Consider the following 15,060-nt stretch of genomic DNA (forward strand, 5'->3'; position numbering starts at 1 on the left):
ACTGTAAGCAGTTCTAATTCTGCATGAACGCAGGATTTCTCCCACGCTGTTCACAGAATCATAGAATCATTTAGGTTGGAAAAGACTTCTAAGATCACCTGGTCCAAGTTTTACCCTAACACTGCCAAGTCCACCACTAAACCATTAATTTCTCTCCAGTAGAGATTAACTAAACCCTGAAAATTTTCCAAAATAAGTACTTGGTTATGCAGACCTATAGATCCTAAACGCCTTTAATCTAGAGGTAAACACTCTGAAGAAACAATAACAAAAGTGTTCTGAACTTAGAACTGGAAAACCTCGCTGGTAAAATCAAGAGGTAGAGCCCTGAACAGCGTCGCAGTCAGAACATCACCTGAAATGAGCCCAGGTTCAAGGTCCTTCACAAAATCGAGCAAAGGAAAGCTTGTTTAAGGTTGACCATGCTACAGGTGATAATCCTTGGATGCCCGCCAAGTTATGAACTAGGCTGGGACAGGTAAGTCTCAGCTTCTCCTCCATCCCTTTGGGTACATTTCTGAAAGAACTTTTCTGTTCTGCATCAGAAAAGTATTTTTAAATGTGTTTCGGTTTTCTGTACCTGTAGTTACTGTTCTTTCTGTCAACGCTCACTTATACGTGACAGCATTGGATTAAATTCTGTAGTTGATTTCAACACGTTTTCCCTTAGTAGATCAAATTCTAAGCAAAGGAAATCACGGTGTTTGCTTTCAGAAGTGTTTTTCAAATTTACTGTCATTTTGCTATAAATCCAAGGAATTTTAATAATTTTTGAGAAGAAATATTTTACAAGTAAAACAATGATTCATAATAGAGGGGTGACAGTTATTTGAGGAAAAGTCTCAAACACGGATTTGGTCTGAAACTAAAAAAAAATATGATTTGGCATATATCAAGTTTTGGCAGTAGTCTACCTTTGAAGAAAAAAAGGTCTTTAAAAGAAAAGTAAAAAAAAAAAAAATTAATTTGATCCAAAGGGTGCTAGAGATATGTAAGTAAAGCTGTCCAAATTCAGTAGGTAGTCTCAGCAAGTGCCTCTCACAGTAAATATTGCAGCAGCACTTTACATTTTTTTTTAAAAGCAGCTCAGCAGTGATTTCCACCTTGTAAATGGGTAATACTATACATTATCTTTCTCATGCCATCGCTACCACCTCTACTGTACCTGGGTTATCTGGAGTCAAGTCTTCAACAGCGATCTGAACAACATCTGCCAAGTCCTGTTCTGACATCATTCAGAACCAGGCTGCAATGTCCCGTCACACACCACCGCAGGCCCCCAAATATGTAATTTTACGAGACATGCAATCCTGAAAAACAGCAGCAAGAGGAGCATTAATACCTGATACAGCCATTTTGCATTTATTTTTTTCATTTTTCCTCTACAGAAGGAGAGAGAATTCTTAAGGGAAGTGACCGACAGAGAGAACGGATCACACAATGGTGTGAACTGCTACTTTAATACGGGCATCACCCATGCGTATAAACTTTCTACGTGATGAGTAGGCTGAGAGCACGAGCTTTCCTTTCTGATTCACCTTGCTGCATTTTCCCAGTGGATAAGGAGACTGGGTAGTGTCAGAGACTGGGCAGCTCGTCAGTGTAAAACACAAACTGTTTTCTTTAAATTGATTTAAAAAAAAAAAAAAACATTTAAGTGTCTAAAAGAACATTCATAAATTGCAGGGTTTTAATTTGCAAATTATTCCTTAGCTCTGGGGAGTGATCAGACCTAAGTGTTGATGTTGCAACAGCATATGAGTTTCCCAGACCACACTGGCTACTGCAATCTGTACAGATCCATATGAACACAAAGTCCTACCATGTCCTACCAAAGTCCTACCACTTTTAATGGGCACCTAAAACTCAGTGAGAACAGGGAGCTTCTTTGCAGCTAGTTATAAGCAGGCTTGAAACAAAACTTCTTTTCTCGGGCACTGAACCTGCCTGTTTTTTCCACAATTCAATTCTGATGAAGGCATTTTCAGAATACGGCCCTGATTTCTCAGCCCTGCTCCCTTGGAACCCTCTGTCAAGGTTATTTATTAGCGTTTTAAGAGAAACCTTCAGCCTGTAAAATTGAATTAAAGTCACTGGAACCATTTGTATCTCTGCTTTCCCACAGTCATAAAAGGATGGACAATGAATACAAGGAGATCAGTCGTCTTTTCCTTTTTAACCTGAAGCAAAAAAAAAAAACCACTAGCACAATAATTTAAGTGGAAACGGTAACTCATCCCTTAACATCGACGCTGAATCAACTCCAGCTACGCATAAAGATTTTCCTCTTTCCCTCTGCCACTCGAACACAAGAAAGCCATTAAGCCAGACAGGTGGAGCACAGACTTTTGAAGAGAGGGACAGATCATGGAGAAGGGTCAGCGCGTTGCGAGAGCCCATCTCCGGAGGAGGACTCCCCGCGCGCCGCAGTTGTTTACTCCAAATACCAGCGCTGCCAATACTGAGTCATCTGAAATTCGGATCGCGGTGAAAAACTGTTGGGACCGCGCGGAGCGTGGCAGCCCGCCCGAGAAAACTGGCAATGCGTTAGTGCATATGGATGCCATTTTGGCAAATCGCGTTTGCCATTTCTGAGAAATCCTGGTAAGCGGCCAGCCTTCACATAATAAAACAGCTGTGCTGGAGTTACTGTTTCATAATGTCACATACTGCAAGTAACGCTAAGAGCCCTGCCCTCGGTGTGAAGACGGCCACCGCTCCAAACGCTAAAAACGGACAAGGTAGAACAAAACCCAACTTTTAACACTTTGTCGATTTACACAACGCTAGACTTCCCCGATGCTGCATGCGTTGCTTTTTAACCAGCTTCCCCCACAAACACATCAGTATCTAGTAAGTCATTCCAAAGGACTTTCAATTTTCTTTTTGTTTAAATCCACTGTAATACGTATTTAGCCTTTCAAAACTCATTCTGTAAAGTACTGAAATGAATTGAACCTTTCTGCAACACAAAAAATAATTTCACACTTCTGACCTCTGCTCTCCATCTCTTATGGGTCGTAGTCTGAAAGCATTCAGCCATAGATCAGAAAATAAGTCCTGAAAGATTCTGTCAGTCTTTAAACAGCAGCATACCAACCAGACTGGGACTGGGAAGAGAGCTATTACACACACACAGCAACGTTTCTTCGTAACAACAGTATTTATTTCCATTTCAACAAATTTTATTACAATTTCAGGAAACCATACACTGCAATTAGCCAACAGAACATATTTCTACAGTCTCTCCAGGCTGAACAAAATATCCTCCTGCTGTCACCAGATTCAGTGAGCTCCCAGATCCAAAAATAAGGAGAAAAGAGGTAGTTGTTGTCAATGCTAGATGGGAGGGTCATGAAAGCAACGCCCAAGTGAGCTCCGCTGGGTGCTGCAACCACAGCAGCTACCACACCTTGAAAACGTTCCTTTGAAAAATTCAGAATTTCAGTTTATAACAGAAAATTTCAGCAGCGGGCTAAGTTTGCTTTCAGAACCAAGGGCAACATTCTCATAAAATTTAACAGTATAAAGTTAGAATTAGATTATTACCTTAAAAAAGCCTCAGATTCAGAAATTTAAAAAAAAAAAAATCAGAATAACAGCTTCTCCATACATTTTCCACATATTTTACCCAGTGAAGTATTTACCAACGTTTCCTGAAGCAAAGCACTTCCTTTCTCAAAATTTGCCTTTTTTTCCTTTTTTTTTTTAACCCCCCTCCCCTTTCATTCTCCTGGCTGCAACACTAGTCCCCATTAATTCTAAATTAAATGCACGTACATTGGCATCGAGAACCCAGTGCTGAAATATTACCTGGACCAAGTACTAAGATAATAAGAAAAAAAAAAAATGCAAAGAAAGCCAGGAAGCTCAGGATAAACCCCATCAGGGACAGCCAAGCTCCACGAATGAAATGCCCCGACTTTGTCCCCCACAGGTGGTGCTGGGGAGCTGGATGACCAGAGCAGTACTTTGTAGTCAGCTGCCATCACCTGGAGGAGAGGTGTGGGAAGACGACGGAAAATATCTCATTAATACGTTCGTTACAGGAGGCCTTGGCCAGCCGAACTCAAACTGGCTCCAGCTGTGCTATTTCCACGGATCCACTCCTCCTGGGGGCTGGAGGAGATACCTTCAGCTCTCGCCCAGCACAAATTCAAGCCCGGGTTAGGAGGCGGCTCTCCCCCAGCGGGATGTGCCCCCAGCTTCCAAAAGCCCCGAGCGGTGCCGCAGCCTCCCGCTGCACGACAGCGCTCAGGCACGCTCATACCTTGAGTTGCACGTGACACAGCTGGAGTAGGTCAGATAAAGTGCTCCAAATATCTCTGCGAGCGCTCTTTCTCAGAATTGATAGACCTAAGACAGATTTAAGATAGCCTTTGTTTAATTAAGGAAATATTTGTAAGCAGCCAAATTAAATTCAGGTCACCTGGATTCTAGATTAGTTTATCCACACGTGAGTTTAATGCAATTTAATTAATCCGTTTTAAAACATTCATTTAGAGTAATTCTTCCGAGCATTCCCTTGTAAACAAACCTATTTGCTGGAATATCTGATGGCTTTACAAAATCGAAGGGCACCATTCCAAAGCGCATCCTCAAAATCAGCCAGTGCCTGGTTAACGTACGAAACCAGGCACCAAACAGAAATCTTCTCCCTCATACTCGCTAGTGAGGGTAAACGCTTTATTTAAAGCAAACAAACGTTCTCCAAAGCCCTACTCTGCGCAGTGTTTACCTGAACTTCTCTTATTTGAGCAGATAATTAGCGCCTGGCTGGTATTTCTCAGCACTACTGATAAATGCAGAAAATTCTCTTACTTAGCAGGTGACGAATAACCTAATAAAAAGCAACAATTTAACAGCCCTTAGGGTTAAATGCAGGAGCTCCCAGCCCCCTTTACACCCCAATTCTCTGAAGCTACAGTCTGTCAAAATATGAAGTCAAAAACTATTTTCAACAACAACAACAAAAAAAAAAACATTTTACACTTCTTTACTACCACTAAAAACTATGCAGGAGAACTCTAATCTTTCTTAGCTTCAGTTTAGCTTTTGTCCTTAAAATAGAAGTAAAAACAGTGTTTTATGTAATTTTCACAGCAAAATTGTGCCACAAGCATGTCAGTTTAACAGTTTAAAATTGAGTGTAATATACGTGCGTATTTGGTTCAGCCAAAGAAGATCAGACACGAAAAGCCATCCCTCACCTAGGAAAGCAAGGACAGGGGCCGTAACAGTCTGCAGGCAGATATCTAAAATAAATATCGATAACAACTACGCTATGCTGATGACTCCCAGACCAGTTTAAAACGGAGACAGCAACATACAGAGGGGAACAGCTGCTTCAGAAACGAAGGGTCTTAAAATTTCTTTGGAGTGCAAAATCTTGCAGGGAGGCAGAAATTCTCCAATACTGTTGTCACTGCCTTATAATCATTATTGGTTATATGTATATACACACGTATATACATCGTTCCACCTGGTACAAGCCACTGGTTTGCCTGGATGTCCGTTTCTAACCCTGCTGATGCGCTGCCTGGGGCCACAACCCCAACACGACCGAAGCACAACGCAACCACCGCGCAATCCTGCGTGCTCAGCCCCGCTCGGCACGTTCCCGCACGAGAAACCCCAGCAGCGGCTGCGTGGCCACATCCACCAGGAACTCGAGCACAAGCTCTCCGCGGACCTCGTACAAACACTCACTGCCGCCACGTGCAAACACCCCCGCTGCCACAGCTTTGCTGGAATTATTCCCAAAGGAGCTAGGAAGGAGATGTTAACGCCTATCGCAAGCGCGCCTTCAGGTGCTTCGACATGTAAAGAAGTCGGAATTCAATTTCACCGACATACAATCCCGTTGATCTTAATGGGACTGCCCATGTGGACTGGATATACTTAAGTGCTTGCAGATTCAGGGCCCTAAAGCAGAGGTCAGTTTCCTGCATCACTGTGAAATTGCTCAGGATATTGGTCGTTAATGCGAGGCACGACTTGTACGGCTCAAAACCCGGCGGACATGAAACAAGAGCCACTCAGACAGCGCAGGCAGTACGCAGAACCAGATGTACCACGTTTTATTGCTTTCGCCCATAGATGGAGAGTCTTTATTGATAACACCCCCCCCAGAAACACAAACGCTTTGGTTCCAAGAACGGGCTTCTAGAGCCCTTTTCCTATTACGTACATAAATGTCTCTCCCAGTCTCAAAGGCTGGAGGGGGGTGAGATAGGTCGCCCAGATGTCCTTTTAATTTGGGTGCCTGTACCCATTTGAGATTAGCAGCTCCCCCCCCCCCCAGTAACCTCTTCAGGCATCTATCTTTCTGCGATACTTCAGGCTGACTTTGGGAATTGCAAGCAAGTGCCGAACACAATCTGAATTATTTGGGGCCGATCTCGGTTCTCTACGACAACTCCACCACTGATAAAAGTATTTTGCTTCTGTGCCGCAGCACGATCCAAAACATCGTGCGGATGTTGGGAATGGACGTGGTTTTGGTGAGACTACCAGCACGCCTTGAATGCCTGCAGAGCGCACCCTGACTACCGAAGGCAGCTCCAACGCACACCTGAACACCTCCCGACACCGTGCCCGTGGAGCCCTGGACCTTCCGACAACAAAACTAGCCTCAGAAAGGCAGCCCAAGTCTGGTCCTGAAAATTTGTTATTCTGAAGTACGATTCGGTAGTCCTAGAAAACTGGCTGTCCTGTTAAACAAGCAGAATCAAAAGCAAACGCTAACATTTATTCTAGCTGAAATGTGAATGAACAAGAAAAATGAACAGAATGCTAAAGAAAGAGCTGTGCCCCAGCTCAGTGCTACCGTCCAAAGGAAAAAGCTCTTGCCTAACCAGAACATTAAGTGTATGAGAAAGAGCAAAACTTTGCTTGAGGTGTAATACTGCAATGTAAGCGGATTACGCAGCAGACAAAGCGCTGTACTGAAATATTTGAATTCTGGGTGCTTTGTTTCCCATCCTCCACCACAAAACTCAAAGGATATTAAGGTGTTATGCTTCATCTAAAGTGACAGAAGCCACAGAAGTTTACAGACTTCAGGTCTGGTACGATCTGTGCTATTGGCCCACCAAGGGATCGAAGCAAGATTCAATTTTCCCTGCTGGAGAGAAAAAAGAAGACTCCCTTCAGAAATAAAAAAAATAAAAATAAAAAAGCAAGGTACAGTATCTGCCTGGCTCCTGAGCAGATCACGTTGTTTTAAATGCGTTTTTGCTACTCATCCTGCCGGGGAACCTCAAAGAGGAAACAACAGTAATTTCTAAACATCTCAAAGGGCCTTTATTGAGAAGTGACTAAGAGCTGGGGAAGGGGATGGGAAACGAGGACTTCCTCTGGAAAGACGATGTTCCAGAAGTCACTGGTATCCGAAACATCACCAGCTGCGACATGAACCTAGCACTCATTCAGAGCAGGCAGCGCCCCAAGTTCTTGTGCCACGCTCGTTTCCACAGGCAGCAGGGCAGAGCAGGACAGCGAACGAGGTTTACCCACTGCTACTTGAAAGATCTGCAGAGGCAGCCAAGAAGCCGGCTGAGGAAAGCTGTGGGATCCTCTTCCAGTCCCAGGAATCCAGCGCTTGGAGGGCGGGTACGAGCAGTACGAACGCCTGTTTTACAGACGTACGAACGCAGCCTTTGTCAGGTGAGTCTCCTCCGCAGCACAGGGATCTGTTCATGAAACTCGGGTTCTTGCACGAAGGACCAAGGGACCACATTTTCCCCCCAGCAAAGACCCAGAGACTGAATCAAAGTTTATCACCAAATCTTTGGCCATAAACTTGCTCGAGAGACTGCTTTGGAAAATACAATTTCTATCAACTTTGAGTTTCATTACGTCAAGAAAAAAAGTGCAGTGATGACAAAACATTTTGAAATTTCATTGGCATAGACAAAAATCATTTTGAGAAACATTAATTTTTTTCCCCGTATGAAGTAGAAGCCAAAAAGCTAAAGTTCTTTAGGACTTCATGATATATTTAATAGGTGCTTCCAAGCTAATAGTACGATGTATTTCTCTACTATTTGAGATACTTTCTGTATAACTACTGGTTCAACTCAAAATGGTATTTTTTTTTTCCTAAGAAATACATATATGGGCAGACTAACAGATAGAGATAGCAGCCACTGACATGTACAGACCATTAAGGGATGCCCCCGGATCTTTACTCTGCAGGTTTAGGTTTGATTCCTTCAGACTGAACCTTCAGGACCGTCCCTAACAGAACAGCTAGAGGAGTACATCGAGTGCAAAGAAGGAACACGCCATCAAACAGGGCTAAAAAGGACATTCATCCGTTCCTGAGAGTAACTATAACTATGCTTTGAGGCTGAGGACAAATCAGTCCAACCAGCAGGAACCTGCTCATGCGTCTGAAGAAGCTGAGCTTGCCTAATTCACCAGAAGATGGTGGAGGAAAATATACCATGTGCATTATCCAGATAAAATATGTTGCACGCTGTTTGCTGGTTTAAAATTCAAATCTCTCTCAAATGCCAGGAAATAGCAATGAAACTTCACTTTGGAGGTTCCTAATGCCTAAACTATGAGGAATACACCCCAAAAGATCAAAAAGAGGATAGAGGTGCAGCTGCCTACAGCTGCAGCAACAGCCCATAGGTCTATAAATACTTGCAGTAATAGTAGCAATCAAATGGTAAACAGTAACAACATTAAATAGAAGAAAACCTGACTTTAAAAAAAAATGTATAGCCTTGTAAAGCAACCCAGTAAAGAAAAATAAAGCAATTACTATCTGTTGAGCAAATAGCCCTGAAGAGGCATAGCTGGGCTTTTAACAAGGGAATATAATCTCACGCACAAGACAGGACTGATCTAGATCTCTGGCCTTCAAAACTGAAGATTTTTTCCTGTTATTTAGGAATCAAAACACATTGCCATGCTCCAGCCGAAAGCTTCAAGTATTATTTGTTATCTAGAAACAGCGAGGAGCTTATTAAGGAATATTTCAACAGAACATATGGTAATTTAATATGAATCCCCTTTGGAAAGCGGAAAATAAGTAACATAACAAAAGGGCTGCAACTAAAAATAACGATTTTTAAAAGTTGTCAGATGCTGCCGGAAGAGAGAAGGAGGTGAAAAAAATGTCAATATTACAACACTTGCTAAAATTTGCTGAACAAAATGACAGTTTGTGAATACTGACCACCTACATAGTGACATACCTGATAAAAAGCACTTGTGTGTGTTTCTAAGGCAACTTCATTAACTATTTCAATAGTAGGAGCAATCCCAGAAGTTTACCTCCTGCTTCAGACCTTAATTCTCTCTATTCTACTGCAATTGTTTGCCTATATTTTTTTTCCACATATCCATCAATCTGTGTTATTTTAAACTGATTTCCCTTTTGCAATGCAAAGTATACAGCTGAGATCAAAGGATGGGAAACAGATTTTAAGGAAATTAGCACAGCTTTCAATTTATACCTCTGAAAGCCCCGTTTTTCCATTATGTTCTCCAATTATTTCCGTATCACAAAGTAATTTTTTCTCATTAAAAATAATTCTGTGTTCTCAAGCAAACAGCTTAACGAACAGGATCTCAGCATATTAAATTGTAAATGACCACGAGAATAACAAGGTTTATTTCATTCAATGGAATTACCTGCATTATTTTCAAGAAACCTTGGAGAATATTATTTGCTGTAAATAGTTAAAGACATCAGTAAAGTCAGAGTGTTTCAGACTGAAATCATAGCAGTAGGCAGATCAAGCTAGAAACTGGCTGACACTGATCTCCAGTTTAACAACATCCGTACCTCTCCAGCATAAAGAATCAGAGCGTTCTCTACTTAAAGCCACGTAAAAGATCGCCGAGAGGCTTTAGGTAGCGCACAAATGGCTTTTATGTTTCTGGAAGCGGCCAGGCTGCAGAAGCGACCTGTCGTTGCCTAGATAAAACACAAGCAACAGCAACCGAGCCCTGCCCCTTGGACGGCAGCCTTGTGCTCGAGCCATGCACAACCCTTGAGGAACACATGTGCAGCTCCCGCTTCGTGGCCACATCACGTTCCTGACAGCACGCTACGCCAGCGCTGCTCGCTGAAAGGCCCCACTGGTGGAATTCAAACCCAGAGAGATTGCTGAGGGAAACATCACGTCCCCTGCTGTTTTGCACAGGAACGGCGCTGCTGAGGCCACTTCCATCTGGCTGACCCGCTCCACGTCCAAGGCTGCTGCCGCCCTCCTGCCAAGAGGCTGGGCGCACACTGCAAAGCGCCACCGGCAGGTCTGTGTCGCGGAGCACAGGTGCTAAGCCACAACTCCCTCCTCTCATCGCCACATCCACTCACCGTTGCAGAACCAGCTCTTTAGAGACGGAGAACGAACGTGGAGCAGGCTGTGGGAACGAGACGCACACCTAGCCCCGACCCCGTCCCACACACGCTGTGACATACCCAGCTTAGCGCTGCCTTTTTGCGGGCAGGGGCACCTAAACTGGAAGGTTACAGGATTATTACAGGATTCGGAAGTTTCCATTTCCCTTTGCAAAGTTACTTCGCTATAGCTTTGGAAGGTTTTGCACTGGAGAGCTACTCAGCCTAAGCACAGGAGACACCCAGGACAGCACCTGTACCGACACACGGGCTTGCCTGGACCCTGAAAAGCGTTCGGCAAAGATTTCACTTCAGTCTGTAGCTCCTTGACGTCTGGCTCAAGTTCAAGGAAAACCTGTGCAAAAACATTTTATTCTTTTGTGTTTGTCTTACCTCAAGCAGAAACTAGATAACAAAAGGGAATAAATATCATTTCCTATTTTTTTCCTACCACATGCACTGCTGATCTATGTACCTGAAAAAATTTCTGATCTAGCAGTTCCGGTGGAAGAAGCCAATGCTGTTACGGGCCCCTACTATCAACAAGCACCGTGGCCAACGTAAGATCTACAACAGGTAACCTGCTTACTCAAAAGTCTAACAGATTTCCCTCCTGCAACCACTTAGAAAAAAGAAACATCCAAGCTCCCAAAACAGACCTTAGCACTGCTTTAAAACACAGGGATAACACTAATGTTTTTAAATTCTTACCAAAAATATTTATGAAAATAACCTGAAGAGCACCACGTAAGTAGAAAAACACAGATCAAGTATTCCTCTGAAATACTTTCATCACTACAGTCTGATCCTGTTTTGCCATTCCCCCTCCCTCCTCCGGAAAAAAAAGTAATTCCAGCTTTAAACGTGCAAGAGTATCTATCAGCGGGCTGTCAGAGCTAAGGTGACACGTAGCAGATGTGTTTATAAAGAGCAGGGAGGCAAGTGGTGATTTTCTTTATAGTTTCTATGAATTCACACCATGGGAAAGCAGATGTGTGTTATTTTTTCATCATAAGATAAGGATGCTCAAATTTTCAGAGGAAAACTTGAACATAGCTTATTTTTCCCTTAAGTAGTTTGGGTTTCTTCCCTTTAAGCCAGTTTTTTTTTTTGTTTTGTTTTTTTTTTTTTTACAAACAGGAACCAAGATAAAGGAGTTTTGTCCAACAGACGTCATAAATTATTTTATTTGAAGTCCCAAATGCAAAGGATTTTATGAAGTTTATCTTTTTGTGCATGTCCGCTTACTGTCTTCACATGCAATCTAACAAGCGGCGAGCAAAACTAAGCGCTTAACGGTAGCTTTGAAAAAAGCTAAAACTGCAAGGAAACAAGTGTTTGACGTGACTTTTAAAGACATTTTATTATTTTTATTTTTACTTGCAAAAGAAGAATACGATTTAGCTTTTAATGAATATGTAAAAAGCAGAAAACAAATAAAATTACTTCAGTAAATAACTATCAAGTTCCAAACTAGAGGAAATCAAATCTGTGGAAAAAAAATTTATTGCCGAGGTTTAGCATACATAGGTGTTTTGTTGTTCTAATCGTTTGATTCACATTGTCTCCTCCTACAAGTAGCTCCTGCTGTTCTGCTCAACTCACATAAACAGCTTCTGTAGATCTCTGGGGCAAGAGCTTCTGTGCACAAAGAAACGCCCATCTCCTCCTTCTAAAATGAATGTAATCAGAGAGCTTTTAATTTACTTTCTAAGGAGCATCATAGGAATTTCAATTGAAGCCATTCTTCAGCGAAATATACGAGGACATTCAAATTCCGAAAAAATAAAAGACGTGTATTCTTCCTGCACAAACGATGCTTTACAAGTTCAGGGCAAAGCTGAAGACCAAAGATGAGGTGAAATCCTTGCAAACGTGAGCGTGTTACTGTAATTAACGTGAGTCTGAATCCCACAACCGAGCACTGCTCTGCAAACGCAGGGTAAACCCGTAAGCAGCTCTCCCGCTACAAGGAGGTGCGAGCTCATCTTCCTTCACCTCGTCTGTACAAACCCGTGTAAACCGTGTATGTTGTCCTGTGCTAAAAACAGCCCAGGCAGGAAACACAAGCCCTTCTGCAACACGCTCAGCAGAGCACGTGCTGACGGAGCCCTGTCAGCTATGAACGTTGGCAGTCGGCGCTCGCCGCGTTCCTGCTGTACTCCTAACGCACCCCGTTACTCCTTTAAGTCTTAAAACCTGTTCCATAACCACACAATTAATACATGGCTGAATAATTAAGGCATTGAAGCCGGCTTCTGTTACGATAAAGAGATTGTAAGTTAAAAACAAAGATAAGAGTTACAAAATATTTTCATCCTCTAAAGCAGATGGAATATTAACGCTTCCAGAATCCAAACACCATCTTTCGCTCTTTTTAATCAATTAGCTAGACGTTCTTCCTGACATCTTTTCATGCGTTACTGAAAACTGAACTGCTGCCAAGAAACCATTTAACGTATGGAGTAAGGCTCTTCCAATTTCAGAACCACATACTCGTTATTCTGGTCAATTTTTACGGGCAACCATTTCACAGGTACGCTAATATTTCCTAACCAAGTAAATCCCTTGTTTCAAGAGGCACCATTATGACGTTATTAAGACAGGGAGGTTTTCGTTTGTTTATTTTAAAAATCTTGTTTGAGTGCTCAAAATCCTACAGACACATTTTGTCTTTGTTTCTTGATACGCTGAAATCAAAAGGCTACTGCAGCTCAGGTAACCTCATGCATAAGGCAAAATACATATATATCTCTCTCAAATAAATTACTCAATTATCATTTTACAGCAATTTGAAAGCTGCTCCAGCTGAAGCACTCAGTTGCTAAAGCCCCTCCAAACTTGTTTCCTTTTGAAAAAAAAAATTCTTCCCTTGAGAACTCTAAAAATAAACTGATACATAAAGTATACCCATAGCAGGATAAAATTACTATATTTGGTAGCGTGCACAATTTCCCACGGTACAGGGATTTAAAAAAAAAAAAAGAAAGAAAGAAAGAAAAAGAAGAATTATTGGAATTATGGATATGGAGGGAAGAGAGATGTGACCGGGACTGCTTTACCAAACCTAACACGCTCAGGCCGGAAAACAGCAGCCCAGATAGGACTGCGAAAACCCTTTGCTCTGACAGGAGCAGGGCACGGCACCCCCTGCAGCAGCCCCTTCTCTCCCTGAGGGGAAAAGCAGAGGCTGAGGAAGAACCGGGGGCAGCCGTGACGGGGGGAGGCCGCGCTGCCCCTTCCCTCCCCCGTCCTCCCGAGGGCCAGGGGCGCACCCCGGGGCGGGGAGAGGACGAGGCCGGGCTCCCCGGGGAGAGGCAGCGAGAGAAGGGCCCGCGGAGCCCCAGCACGGAGCGGGGACCCCGCCCCGCTGCCCGGCTGAGGAGGAGGAGGAAGAGGAGGCCGGCGGGGAGCGAGGCGCCGAGGAGGCCCCGGCCTCCCCCCCCCAACACACACACACACACCCCCCCGGGCCTCGGCCCCTCCCCGGAGCCGCCGCCCCGCGGGCCGGGTGCTCGGGCGGCCCCGTGAGGAGCCGGGGGAGGAGGCGGCGGAGGGAGCCGGAGCCCCTCAGGCCCGCCGGGAGGCCCCCCGGGAGCTCGGCCCCAGCCGGCCGGCCGCGGGGAGCCGCGGTTACCGTGTGCGGGGCCCAATTCTCGTGGTGTTTGTCGGGCGGCTGCGATAATGGCGTCCTTCCTCGCGAGACGGCTCCGGCTCCGCAGCGCGCAGGCTCCAACGCGCCGAGCCCGCTCGGCCCCCGCCCGCCCCGGCCGTCCGCGCCTGCGTGCCGACGGACGGGGCTCGCAGCCGCCCCTCCGCCGCCGCGCCCGCCGGGACGGACTACAAGTCCCAGGGGGCAGAGCGGCCGCTCCTCGCTGCCGGCCCCGCCGGGCAGGCCGGGAGCTGTAGTACACGCGGGTGGGGCGGTGCCTTCTGGGAATTGGAGTCCGCAAGCGGCAGACCCGCAAGGCACACGGGCACACTTCACACGCCTTACTCGCGCCTTACTCACACCTTACTCACACCTTACACACTTCACATCTCACATACCACATACCCCTCACACTCCACATACCCCTCACGCACCACATACCCCTCACACTCCTCACACCTCACACACCATATACCCCCCACACACCTCACACCCCACGCATCATATACCCCTCACGCCCCTCACACACCTCACGCCCCTCACACCCCTAACGCACCTCACGCACCTCGCACCTCACACACCATATACCCCTCACACTCCTCGCACACCTCACGCACCTCGCACACACACGCACCCCACATGACGCCCTCCTTCTCTTCCCCGAGTGTCCTGCTCTCCAGACACGCTCCCAGCCCTGGCACAGCCCCGAGGGCTCCCCAAGCCCTCCTGCTCTGACTGGGACACCACCAGACGGTCCTGTCCCACAGCCCAGGACGAGCAGGCTCTGCCAGGATGTCTGACAGTGCAGCAAAATTAACGTTTTGTGTGGCGGTGCCCCCAGCCCGCAGTCACGTAGTGCTGGGTACAGCGCTGCAAATCCTTCTCTGGCAGTGTCTCAGGGCTGTTGCAAACTCCAGTGTCACGTCTCTTCTTTATTATGTGTTTCCAGACCTGCCAAGCAAAGTAGCTGCAGCGTTTGGCCGCTGCAATTGTCAGCAAGCAGATTAAATATGTATCTGCACCTCAAGAGCCTCCCGCACGGAGC

At 45.1% G+C, this 15,060-nt stretch overlaps 1 protein-coding gene across 5 annotated transcripts in view; it reads right to left on the minus strand.

The window, feature by feature from the left end:
- BANP (BTG3 associated nuclear protein) overlaps window positions 1–14,155 on the minus strand; it is a 146,929-nt gene extending 132,774 nt beyond the window's left edge. For all 5 annotated transcript variants that reach the window (XR_010834395.1, XM_048075158.2, XM_048075162.2 and 2 more), the window contains exons 1-2: window positions 14,001–14,155; window positions 1,166–1,310 (exon numbers count right to left, since the gene is read on the minus strand). Coding sequence is in view for 4 of the 5 variants with exons in the window: in XM_048075158.2 (XP_047931115.1) it covers window positions 1,166–1,235 (70 nt within the window). In the remaining variant the exon portion in view is untranslated. The remainder of the gene's footprint in view (window positions 1–1,165; window positions 1,311–14,000) is intronic.
- Window positions 14,156–15,060: the final 905 nt, after the last annotated feature.

This window comes from Anser cygnoides, chromosome 12, assembly GCF_040182565.1.
Source record: "Anser cygnoides isolate HZ-2024a breed goose chromosome 12, Taihu_goose_T2T_genome, whole genome shotgun sequence".
Classification (NCBI taxonomy): Eukaryota; Metazoa; Chordata; class Aves; order Anseriformes; family Anatidae; genus Anser; species Anser cygnoides.